We start from the raw sequence: 14,173 nt of genomic DNA on the forward strand, positions 1-14,173 counted from the left end.
GATGAGACAAATTCAATCGTCATATTAAAAACATAAATGATACAGAAATACATATTTATTTTTAAATCTCGTGAAACGAGATCTCGTCAACCGAAATCTCGAAAAACTTTTTTCACATACATATATTTGTATTATTATCTACACTATAATATAAAAAGAATATAATTAAAATAATTAAAAATTTTTGCTATATAATTTTGCACTACGCTCTACATAATACGCTATTCTACAAAGAAAATAAATTTATTGTTTCTAGAAAAAAACAAGTATGTATTAAATGAATATAGAAATTCAATTTATTAATTTATATTAATTTTATTAATTTACATTAATTTAACAATATATTAATTTTATTAATTTTTTATTGGAATTTGTGATTTTTTGAAGGAATTTGATTAAAATTCTATTAAATTCTATTAAATTGCAGAATTTTTTTCTATGTGGATGTAGGTTGCACATTCTTATTTCTACATTGAATATTCAACCAGAATCCACCTTCTGGTCTCATTATTATATCTTTCTTGCTGAATCTCAACGGTAATATGGTTTTCGGACACGGTTTCAGATTGCATCGCGCTAACAGATGAAACAATAACAGCTTAATTTTCATCACAGCGAATCTATTACCTAGGCACATCCTTGGTCCTAATCCAAACGGCATGTAGCAAAACGAGTTGTCATACATTTTATTGTTCAAAAATCTCTCTGGATAAAATTTGTCCGGGTTTTCGTAGTATTTATTATCATGATGAATCGCAAAAACTGGGATCCAGCAAATCGTGCCCTTCTCCACGAAAAAAGGCTTCTCACCCGGCAATGCTGGTGGAAATTCACAATTTTTGTCGCATACTCTTTCCAAGAAAGTCGGTGCATAAAATCTGAGAACTTCTTTTACGACTGCATCTAGATATTCGAGACGATTAATAACTTTATAGGTCACTTCTTCAGAATTCGATTCTTCCAGGATTTTGTCAATCTCTTGTTGCAATCTAGTCTGAACTTCCGGATTAGCCGCGATTTCATAAGCTGCGAAAGATAACGTAGTTGAAGTGGTCTCGTAGCCACCAAAGAAAAACAAGAATGTTTGTGCAGTTATTTCGTCGCTATTCAATTTTCTTCGATCCTGTTTATCCTTGATGTTCATCATCAACTGTATCATATCCGAATGTGTAACTTGTTCGGCATCACGTGTGGCGAGCGTGACTCTTATAAAGTTTTCGAAAAACTTCGACACGCGTTTATTTATTAACTTTAAATTGAGAATTCGCCAGAGTCGGGGGAAGGTTCGAAAAAAAACAATCTTTATTATGTTGATCTCCGAGATGTCTTTGCCATAAATATAGAATTTGTTTGTCGGATCCTTCATAGAATCGACTTTGACTCCATAAACACACATGGCGATGACGTCACTCGTATATTTCGTGAAGAAATTTTTTATGTCGACATCGTTATTATCTGTTGGCAATGTCGATAGAGATTTAGTAAAATTTACAGCACATTCTGACATCGATCCGAACATTTTCTTTATCTTGCTGGACGTAAAACAGGAACTCAACATATGTCTCATATTTCGCCACTCCTCTCCGTGAAGAGAAAATAAATTTTGTTTAACCAAGAATTCATTAGAATTGATAAAACTGGGATGATTGGGAAACGCTTCGAAATTTTTAACGAGAACGGTTTTAATGAGCTCCAAATCGCGAAGCAAAATTACTGGATTTGTTGTGGCGTAAAATCCATAGTATTTTGCATCCGGATTGAAATTATATATCTTACGGATAAAATCAGCAAATGATATTCGACGAAATATGACTGGTGCCATAGCGCCTAATATTGGAATAGGTGGTATATAAATGACACCGCGTCTTTGAAAGAAATTGTAATTTCCATAGAAAAAATGGATAGCTCCAAGAGTTCCCATAGCCATCGACAACAGTATCCACCAGTACTCCATATTTATTTCAATATTATTTGAAAATTTTCTCTTATTTGAAGATTATTCATAAATCAGTAAACGAATGTAAAACTTGATACGATTTAATACGCACTTAATCTCAATGTGATCTAAACTCGAAATGTTATGAATCATTATATAATATGGCTTAAACTTATGACTCTCCACTGCTGCCAACCGTAGGTTGACGAAAACGGGGGAGTATACGTTTTACCAAGTTCGTATCCTTTGTTATCGGAGTTCTTGATAACTACAGCGTAGTTTGATCTTTCAAACATAAGTTTGTTATTAATCAAGGAAGATAAAGAGCGTATTATTATCGTTATTTGTTTTATTAGTAAAAAGTGAAAAAACAATATGTTTTCGTCTACACGTTCTCTCATTGGTTGCCGACTCTATCTAAGAAGCAAAATGATTCATCAATGAAATTCGTTCTAAGCATCCGTCTAGAGAATAAGTTGGTGACATTTGTATTTATATGTCGAAGTGATAATGGCGGGATGATGTTAGGTTAGATGTAACCAGTTACGTGTTGTTGTGTCATCATGTATAGTGTTGTGTCAAAAGTCAAATATATAGAAATATAGGAGGAATAATCGTTACATATGGATATATTGAAAGAAAATATGAATTCACAAGTAAGTTTTTGCTTCCTTCTTTTTTTCTATTTATGATTATTTATTTATTGTTTTTTTTATTTTGTATAGGAAGAAGATATGACATATATGGAAAATATGAATAATTCTAAAAAAAGTAAGTTTTTTCAATAATTAATTTAATTATAAAATTATTTAATTAATAAGCTTCTGTGTAGATATAATTAATATCTATGCAGACAGAAATATATGTATACATAACTATGTAGAAATTTATAACTATGTAGAAATTTAGGTATATGAATTTATATATTATTATATATAATTTCATATATTATACATATATATTTGGATATATTATATGTGTAGATAATCTTGTAGCCATAATTGTCATATGTAAATTTATATAATATATTGTCTGCATAATCATAATTATAGCTACATAGAAATTTATGTATATGAATATAATTTTTTTTTATTATGATCTTCTCTCTCTTTCTCTTTCTATATATATATATATATATATATATATATATATATATATATATATATATCGTTATTATATTATATTTATTATATCATATTATTTATTAAAGATTGCAGCAGAAATAGTTGGAAAAATATATGATACATATTTTATACGTTGAAGCATATGGTAAGTGTGATTTTTTTATCCTTTATTGTTGTAATATATATATATATATATATTGTGTAATACATGTTATAATTAAAACTTTTTTTTGCATGTATAGAAGAATGAAGAAACATGAGGGCAAAAAGAAAATAGCATCATCGCTATACATATTGGCAGCAATGTTGTGCCTTATTATCTTTGAAGACAAAGGACGATGGACATCTTCAAATTTAAAAAAGAATATATCAAGAGGACAAGTAAGAAAATAGTACTTCAAGAAGAAAAAAGAATATCAAGAAATACAATTTACTCTTAAATTTTTTTTAAATTAAAATGTTTTATATATATTTATATATAATATATATATATATATATATATATATATATATATATATATATATATATATATATATATGCATAATATATATATATATATATATATATATATATATGCATTATATATATATATATATATATCATATATATATATATATATATATATATATATATATATATATATATATATATATATGCATATATATATGATATTTGTACACTAGGCATATTTGTACAAATGCCTAGTTTCTGAATACTTTTACACCATTGTATAAATGTATATATTATAACTTTTTGTATGTGTATAAATTATTATATGTGAGTATGTGTATAAATTATATAATTGTAACAGATACTAATTATATGTAAGTTATATATATATATATATATATATATATATATATATATATATATATATATATATATATATATATATATATTAATATATATATTATATATATATTATATATATATTATATATATATTATATATATATATATATATATAATATATATATTATATATATATATATATATATATAACTTACATATAATTAGTATCTGTTACAATTATATAATTTATACACATACTCACATATAATAATTTATACACATACAAAAAAGTTATAATATATACATTTATACAATGGGTGTAAAAAGTATTCGTAAACTAGGCATTTGTACAAATATGCCTAGTGTACAATACTTTTAATATCCACTGTACATATATGTTTTATAATATTCAAATACATAATACATTATTATTTATATATTATATGAAAAATATTATTTCATATAATTTTATGTAAATAATAATTGCATTATATATATATATATATATATATATATATATATATATATATATATATTATAACTTATATAATTTATATATGATTATAATAATATTCATTATTATATAATTATACATACTTATATAATTAATATATAATTATAATAACATTATTTATTGCATATCTGGAATTTAGTTTTTTTACATCACGTTCTATTGCAATGCAGAAATATTTCAAAATAATTTTTCCACATTTAAAAAATTCGATAATACAATCTTTCACAAGTTAAGAAACAGAAAAACATATTGAATCAAGCAAAATAATCAAGACTTCTACTACGAATATATATAAAAACATAAATAAATGATAAAACAAAATAAATATATATATATATTTTGTATTTTATATAAAATTGGAAACACTAACTGTAATGTCATGTACGGTGATTAAAATTTTAATTGTATGAAATAAACGCGGATTTCCGCCCAGGAAATTTGTTTCTTTGGCAAAACTTAACTGTATCAAGACTTATTAATTAATTATTTAATTTGTTGTGGACTCTTTGTAGAAATAAACCAAGAATTTTTAAAGCCGTTAATAAAAGCACGCCCGCAATTTCACGAATAATAAAATAGTATTCTCATTATATTGTAAGAAGATGAATGTAAGAAGAAGATTTGAAAATTTAACTTTGTCATATGTTATCTCAAGTGACTTTTCGGTATGAAACATCGCATTATATAATGTAGCGACTTCCTGTTGGGAAAAAATTTAGCGTAAGAAAAATGAAGGAAAGACGAACAATTATGTCGCGCAATGATGTTCTCTGAATATGTATAAACTTCGATGAATTTATTATACAAAATACGATATTATGGCTTTTTTTGTCACAGCAATACCAGATGGAAAAACTTGCTAGAGAAGTACACAAGCTAAAATCTACTTTTTCTAATACATGTTTCTCTTGATTCGAGCGAGAAATCTCTGCCGTCTTCGAACATTAGCCCGTGCATTATCTTCCGCAATTTTTTCCTCCGGTCCATCAACGAAGTTGTAAGGGGAAACTGACTAAATGGTTCAGAGAAAGGGAGAGACATTCAGCTATCGGATTTCTAGATCAAAACTTAGCCGGTCATGTTCGACTCTCCATTCGCCTGCGATCTATTATTTCCAACGTGGCTAATGCACTTTTTTCGATCGGTTTTATTTCAGAACAAAGAATATCTGTGTCGAGATCGTATTTCCGAATTTCTGTGATCAAATTTATCGCCGTTGTCTCTCGTCGATCTTTTATTTTCAGTTTGGTTTATTCCCAGACATTGACTTTTAAATGTCATCCCAAGCCATAATTAATAGATCGCACAATTCAGTAGTCTCGACTATTTAAGAAAATCATATTTTTATCAAACAATATTTAAACATTTAATGCTTTTTTTACAATTAAAAAAAAATTACAGTTATTAAGTTATTTTGCAAATAAAATCAACAGCCATTTATTTTATATTAATCTATATGCGATATCGTGTAAAAAAATTGCGCAAAATGTTGCAATAAATTTGAAGAACTATCGAGAGTGCAAACTCTGGTCGTTTCTTAAAAGCTAAACGTGCTGCAAGTAAATATGACCCGCAATACATTAGACGATGATGGACGGACATATTCTTCCCGCAGTGATCTGACTGGCGCGCATACTCCCGAAATTGACGTTGCCGTTGCTTCTCAATGTCCCCTTTTCGACATAACGCGATTTCGCCATTAGCTTAACCGCGCATGGGGTTAACCACAATTCGGAGAAGCAAGTTTTCAGCATGAGCTGCAGCGTCATCAACGTTGCGGCCTATCGCGTTTTAACGGCTATAACTTATAAGACAGATCTGTCGAAGAATTGTCAAATATCGTGTTTATGTCGTAGACTAGAAATGGAAAGTAGAACAAATATAATGACAAAAACTTGATTACTTATATATATTTGTTTATTACACACATTGCGTTGCGTCGATGTGAATTGTAATGTATAATAAATTGAATTCGAATCAAATTGAGTTCCATTTCGCTTGTGAATTAACAAGATAATAATCAATTTTAATTGGAATAATTCACGCGAAGCAAAAAGCAAATAAACTGTGGATCAACTCTTATGTTAAACGTTTAAGAGTCAACATTTTTACTTTAAAATTAATTATAGTCTTTTGTCGATTATCACCGAAAAATTTTAATTTTTAAATCCCAAATTTTATGATAATATTTAATCACAGAATTTTCCATACGAAAAATTTGTATCATTAATTTGAAATAATTACGTAAAAAATCGCATACTTATTGGCAAATAATTGCGCGAATTATTCATTTTGTTGATCATTGCAATTATTGCATTGATTTATACATAATTATTAGTAAGTTATAATAAATAATTTGATGTCACGCGTATAACAATTATAAATTGCTGCCTAATTCTCTGTTACAGTTCTCATTCGTCATTGGCACTTTTAATAGAATGACTATTGCGTAGGAATTATTGCGAGATCATGCGCTGTCACGATAGAATTACCGTCATATCGGATAGCTCGATTTTCGAGCTCATTGAGCAATCCCATAATGGAAATAACCCGATGAAAGTTCCATCTTTTATCAATTCTATTATATAATCTTATTTTTATTGTTTCCATTAATTATACACAATTCAAAATAATATTTATATTTTTTAATAGAAAAATATATAAATTTTAATAAATTTGGCACTTAAAAGATTTGTACAGTTATTATCACATATAAAATTTTCATTGATTTTTCTTTACGAAATTAAAATGCGATAGCATTTAACTTTTTTAATCTTTAATTTATAGTGTAAAAGATATATATGAATATATATGAATATTGCTTCGCAATTTATAAAGATAATTCTCGCACAATTTTTCTCGAGTCGTTAATCATTTTCATTATACGCACTAAATGACTCATGTTCATTTACGCACCAGTGTTCATGACAACAGCAGATACGAGCTGCATTTAGCTGTGCCGTCTTTTACAAGCTTTTATTTCGTTATCGAGGATTATATAAAGATATAAAGTAGAAGTATAAAATATTTTTGATTGAAAATTTAGCAGAAGAAAAATTTGGTCTAATATTTTTGAATCTTATTAAATTTTTATAATAATAAAAGATTTTGCATGAAGACATATTAATTAATATTATCACAACAGATGTACATTAAATTAAAGTATAAAAGTATATAAAGTATATAATTAAAGTATAAAATAATATTATAAACATAAAATTAATAATCAAAATCTCTCTTTCAATAAATTACCTAAAGATTAATATACACATAACGGTTTAAAACTATTACTTTCGAGAGAAACAACGACGAAAGAAAATGATTTTTTCAATTTCTCTGGTAATTAAATGTTCTTTGATAAAAGTTAGGAATCGCTCTTTGTAAACTGCCATTAAGCACAACGGTGCAGATCTGTGACACAATTGGAAGTTAGATATTAAAATCGCGCAAAGCACAGTAGTAGAAGACCGAATCGGATCAGACAGAGCGCCGCCCCGCTGCGTTTAAAGCCTGCTAAATATCTCTCGGTGAGCAGACAAAGGACGTTTCACTTTGGACGTTTGACTTTGGCTTCCCGCCAGCGAGTGCCTACATGCACGCGTACATGCGAGGAACATCCGTTGCAAGTCACGGCTGACGGACGGTATCCATTTATTTCGGCGCTCGTGTAAGTGAATCCGCATAATTAGCCAGCGGAAAGAAAGGACCGATATAGAAGGAAATTAATCGATGCGCCGCCCTATTGTAATCCAAGGGATTAGAATACGGAAATTGAGCTTATTATTTATCGTAGCGTGTTTCGGCGAATAAAAAAACTATTATCCGCGAATCCTTCGACTGATCTATTGTTATTTTTTCTTTCTCGAAAATTTTCAAACGAAATTTCTTTGAATCTGCATTGAGTAAGACGCAATATCGGTCAGAGAAGTTTGGAAGTACGCTTTTTTCAAAGAGAACAAGATTATTCCGCGATTGTCAAAAGCTTTGTATCATCAAAAAAGAAAATCGTTCTCGCGTAAGTACGTTAAGTGTTCGGATTTTTTAACTTCTGTCGGAGATGGATAAACTGATAAGTAATAGTATCTTCAAAGGAGCATCTCTCGATATCTTTCCAACAAAGTTAGACTAGCTGAATATTTCTTTGATATATTATATTTTTGATACGAATTATTTATCGTACACGACGAGGGAAGAGAAATGTTATGCTTAGAATGAAGAATAGATTAACTATATATAAATTTACTCAAATTTTCATAACTAAAATAATATTGTTCTCGTTATAATAGATTAGATAGTACGTTTAAAAAAATTGAAATTTATAATAAATTACTTTGTATTCAGAACGTAATAACGCAGAGACATTATTCTCGTATCTCGAACCAATTTCTCGTTATCATTTTTCTTTATTTTATTATTGTAATTTTCTTTATTGATGAAATATTACACTTTTTTGTCATAAATTATTACATTGCAATGGCTTGGCATTAACGAATTTGTGGAAAACGAAAACAATTGACATTTTTTCGAGATAAATAAAATTAAGTTTTTTTTTGAGAAAAAGAGGAATGGAAAGAGAGACAAAAAACGACACAACCAGAAGAATGAATGTGGAATTTCTCATAACTTTTTTATTTTTCCATCTGTGCGAGATCTAGTCATATGAAAAGAGAGCGATGAACGTCGGTTTTGTCCCTGCGATCATTTCGAGCGAGAAACTCTGCTCGCCGTGGAATTCTGGCATGGTATTCATTCCTTTAAAGTAACTTAGATAGAGTTATGACGCGATAAATTGTCACCTACTGTAGCTCGAGCGGTCATTGCACTCGTTTATAATTTCTTATCATTCCTCTTTCACACTTTAGTTCCTCATTTAACGTACTATCTCGGAAATAAACATAAATCCTGTGCATCAGCTGTGCTAAGTAACATTTGAAAAGAGAAAAAGTGAATAAGGAAGATGTATCAAAAGTTTATAAAGCATAATAGTGTAAAAAAGAGTTAGCTTTCTTCATTCTGAAATATTTATTAAAGTTATGGAAAGATAACAAATCTATTATAGAAATATATATGATTTATTAATATTTATGAAATATATGTGATTTATTTTCGTAATAAATTAAGATAAAGTAGGAAATAAAGATTTTTTAATATACATAAATAAAACTCTGGAAATAATTGTGACTTTATATTTAACATTTTCTATTTATTGACATTGCTCTGCTCACACATTTTCCAAAAAATATTCCTGGTATTTCATGTTTCTTTTTTGAAAAAATATAACATAAATTTTAATTTTAATTCAACTTAATAATATATTTTGCAATTTTCTCCAAGTTCCTGACAATGAGAGAACCTAATTGCTTCATTTTTAATTGATACATTTTTCAAATCATCGCATTTAAATATAACGTTGACAAAGCGACACGAAAATTATTTCGCGCGCAGAAGTTATTCGGCACACGCGATCAAAATGTCCGATCCATCCGACGGTGCCGAATAAAAGTGGCATCAGAAAAATCTGTCAGGCTTTATCACCCTCGTGTCTCGGACACGCTACGCGATATGTCATCCACGCGCGTCTAACAAAATGATAGGATTTAAAATTCGTAACTCGACGAGATTATCTGCGGCCCTTTCGTGTCGCCCATCTTTCTAACACAACGTAGAACAGCTTTGCCCTATCTATGCTCTCTTTGTCAAGTGACCTATTTTTTCGATCCCTGCCGAAAACAATCGGGTCATCGTAACAAGAGCACAAATTAAAGAGAGGTCAGTAATGGGGGAGGGAAAAGGGAGAAAACAGTGAGACAAATGGTTTCGTTCGACCGTCGAAATTAAATTTGTCTGTTTCTATGCGACACACGTTCCTCTGGAGGCTACTAGGTGAATCATTAATTATGCCGGCTTTATCGTATGTATAGAAGAGCGGAATAGTGAGAGGTAGACCCTCTGATTTTTCGGAAGCTACTTTGCGATATACGAATTGATACGAAATTAATCCCCCAAACCAGGATGATTAAACCAAGATGATTAATCGGCCTTAACTGTAATTTGATTGAGAGATTTATTTTTTTTAAATAAATAAATTGAATTTTTTGGGAAGATTTTTTTTTTCATTGAAAATAAATAAGCGATTTTTGCGTACAAATATAGTATTTTCGACCATGTAATTTTCACGGGAAAGCGAGGGAGATAAAGGATTGCTAGCGTGGAATACGAATGGAGGCTTGTTATTCAGAACAACAAATCGCATTCGTTTATCGTGCAGCTACATCCACTTTACACAGACTGGCAATATTTCCGGCTTTCTCGTTCGCTCGTTATATTGTGGCGAATCACGGCATACCAAAATATATCGCGCCGAGGCGTGCAAGATCAAAGACGTGCGTATATTCACAGTCTTTATAATCTTTTCGATTACCGCGTCGATTTACTTAAAATGCACTTTGTGTCGGCATACGCTATATTATGCTGCACTCTAAAGCGGATGGGGTTTTAATTTTGGCCCGTACAATCTATAAACGCTGCATATGCGAGAGAGATTTCACGATAGAAATTAATAACGCGACAGTGTTCGAGATGCAAGAAGGAATCTTTATATATTCAGTATTAAATACTATAATTTTTAATCGTCATGCAAAGAAAAAATAGAAGGAAAGCAACGATTATATATGATTATATATTTATATTAGATTAACACACAAAATTTTTTGAGAAATATTATTAATCCAGAGTTATTGAAAACGGTTTATGTTTTATGCAAACTCAAGCATTGTATTTTCTCCCTTTTCCTCGTTGTTTTTTTTTTCTTTTCTCTTGAATGTATCGCAAAATTAGTCGCTTGACGTATTGAATAAATATCGATTTTTCGTTTGATTTACAAATGAGTCACCCAGAAAAGGCTCTCATCTTCTTCCTCATTGAAATTCCCGTTACAGCAAGGCCTTCAATAAATTCAACGCTCTTACGTAAAAAAGTATAATATATTCTATTAATACTTTTGTATATATTGTGATTTTTTCATCATCACGCGGGAAGCAAATAAATCAACAATTTCTCATATATATCCATCTATATCATTAATTACATTTATTACATGCTTGATTTTAATTTTATGTGGAATACGATGTTGCACATTTCAATATTATGTTCCAGCAAAAAAAATATCGCGGAAATTATTGAGTAATTTTTGCTTGTATAATAAGAACATAATAATTGCAGCATAATAAGAGCTAACAACGCACGTCTCGCTTTCATCATTATTTGTTGTGGTAAAAACATGTTCTCTTATTTTACACAATATTTTCTTTAAAAATTAAAACATATATACAATATATATATATATATATATATATATATATATATATATATATGCAAAATGTACATATACACATTATACTGTAATATTTTTCAACGTAGACTTTTCTATATGATAAGAAAGGATTATCTAATTTAGCGAATATATAAATTTTCTTTATAAAGTTAAACTTAATTAAAGAGTCATATAAACGAAAAAGAGAGAAAGAAGAGCGAGGGATTTACACGAATAAGGATGAATAGTTATTACGGAATTAGTGATACAAAATACAGAAGCTCGCAGGATTTCAATTTTGAATGAACGCCCATCGTTTGATGCGGACACGCGATAGAACGGGCAATATCGATGAATATCTTTGTGGATTTCTGCTGACAATGTGTTTTACAGTGATATTAAATAAAGCGTTATTGAGATGAGAAAAACCATGAAATATACGCATATATTCGATTAACATTTATACCATAAAATAATTAGTGCAATAAAATGAATACCATTTATGTTATAAATACAGTAAAATTTGTTAATAGTTTAATTGTAATAGAGTTAATAAATAGCAGTAATTATTTTTTAACATAAGCACATATATTATAGTCGTATATAATATATGTTGTGTGTGTGCTACATATAAGTGTAGCATTTTATATCGTATTGTTTTGTCGAGCCAATACAATAGCTGGAAAACTAATGAAGCCATATATCTATTTCGGATTTTTCTTTTAATCGGATCTTTGAGCGTGGAAGAACGTCACTTTTGCCAACAATACATCAACATAACACTAAAAGATATTAAAAAATGAAAAAAAGTGTGCGGCAAAATATTATTAATCCATATAAACGTCAAAAAGTTAAAAATTTAAGAAGTTACTATAATTTATTTCAGCATAGTCGCGGTGCTCTGTTTTTAAACACCCTGCATATCCGTATAACATTACCGCAGTAACCTTGATAAAAATGTTGCGCGTAAATTCATAGCGGAGCGCGCGCGAACAATTCTTTTGCGAATATCTTTTAGATTAAAGCTTTTGAAAGATCGCGCTACTCACTGTGTCGCGTTACACCTTGTCACTCTCACGTTCTAGCCTTAGAGTATTGGACAGAATGAAGAACGTCGTCTCGTAAAAGCCCTGTATATTTAAGCCGCTGTCTGTTTATTCTCACCCGACGCGTTCCCATTCGACTAATTTTCCCATATCTTTTTTTCTTTCCTTTTTTCTTCTCTCCTCGTGAATCTGTCTACTTCGCAGATCTCCTACAGTGATATTTCATCCGTCTGAGGAAATTTCCGAGGATAGTGAAGAAAAAAATTATCCCCTTTGACTCTGCGAGATATTCGCAATTCGTGGTCGTCACCATTATCGGTAGCTAAAAACGCGGGTGAAATATAACGAGGACTGTTAACGAAAAAGTCTTTGTGACTTGTATCTATTTTTGACATAAAGGGTAGCGTATATATTGGAAATACAGCTAAAACGATATAATTTTAAAAGGACAAGCAAAAAAAATAAAATTATTTCTTTTTAGATTATTTTTTTATGTAATTAGAATTATTACTTGTTCAGTTTTATCTATAGGACATCCAAAGTATAGCTATAGATATTTAAAATACAATATACGAGCTGTTTATTTCGAAGCCTGTTTATCTAATATCTTCTCTCTTTGTCATTTTCCAAAAATACTATAGCTCTAAGTCTCTAAGATATTACGTCACTTTCATAACATATTTATTTATAATATCATTTAACACTATTCATTTTGCTTTTGTTATTATTTGTTTATTTATTTTTTATTCAGTTAAATACATGTTAAAAAATTGGTATAGTAGATCACATCTTTCCGAATCATTTCGTATATCTATTACGTATTTTAATCCATCACAGTTTTTGCAAACCGTTATCAATCAATCCAGCGAAATTTAACTTGAATATGAAAATTCTACATCACGATGAACTTTGTACAAATGTCACGACTACAAACAATACAAGGATTATTTTTCTATCTCTCTTTTCCTCTTCTTCTCCTTTATCTAACTTACATTGATTGAAAATAACTGGCCGCTTTGGTAATGTCGTTCGCTAAAGTAATAACGATGTTTTATACTTTCTTCCCGTTTCATTGAATTAAAAGTTTTACAATCTATCTATGTCCTAGTGCAGCGAAGCTGCAAAAATTCGACCATAAAGTCAATCGATGTTGAAAAAACCTACATTTGATAAATTTTTTGCTATTCTTTTTGTCGATTTCGTTTGAAGTCTCATTAATGGCGTATTTCCGAAAGTTTAAGCAATAAAGTGAAACTTGTATACGAAAGCGCAAATTCCGTGGCTTTCTCTGTAGCGAGAAGTAAACAGAGCACGAAAGGGGAAAGAAAGAAAATAGAGAGAAAGAGAGAGAGAGAGAGAGAGAGAAAGAGAAACATATAACAGAGAGAGAATGAATAACGATTGTTTCAACAAAGTAAAGGAAATTCCAAAATGCACATTGCGGCGGTT

The 14,173-nt window shown here is 29.5% G+C and overlaps 2 protein-coding genes and 1 long non-coding RNA gene across 10 annotated transcripts in view; 2 read left to right on the top strand and 1 right to left on the bottom strand.

The window, feature by feature from the left end:
* Window positions 1-14,173, top strand: part of LOC126851017 (transient receptor potential-gamma protein) — an 81,014-nt gene that overhangs the window by 36,407 nt on the left and 30,434 nt on the right. The window lies entirely within an intron of this gene.
* Window positions 391-1,954, bottom strand: LOC126851044 (cytochrome P450 9e2-like). Its single transcript, XM_050594605.1, has 2 exons — window positions 1,777-1,954; window positions 391-1,455 (listed from the first exon to the last, which is right to left on the bottom strand). Exons 1-2 carry the CDS (start codon window positions 1,952-1,954, stop codon window positions 437-439), a joined length of 1,197 nt encoding a protein of 398 aa, XP_050450562.1. The 3' UTR covers window positions 391-436.
* On the top strand, window positions 2,450-3,468 carry LOC126851085 (uncharacterized). The gene is made up of 4 exons (XR_007687635.1): window positions 2,450-2,592; window positions 2,662-2,707; window positions 3,147-3,205; window positions 3,303-3,468. It is a non-coding gene; the product is annotated as an uncharacterized LOC126851085 (long non-coding RNA).

The sequence above is a fragment of the Cataglyphis hispanica genome, chromosome 7 (genome assembly GCF_021464435.1).
Source record: "Cataglyphis hispanica isolate Lineage 1 chromosome 7, ULB_Chis1_1.0, whole genome shotgun sequence".
NCBI classification, from domain to species: domain Eukaryota; kingdom Metazoa; phylum Arthropoda; class Insecta; order Hymenoptera; family Formicidae; genus Cataglyphis; species Cataglyphis hispanica.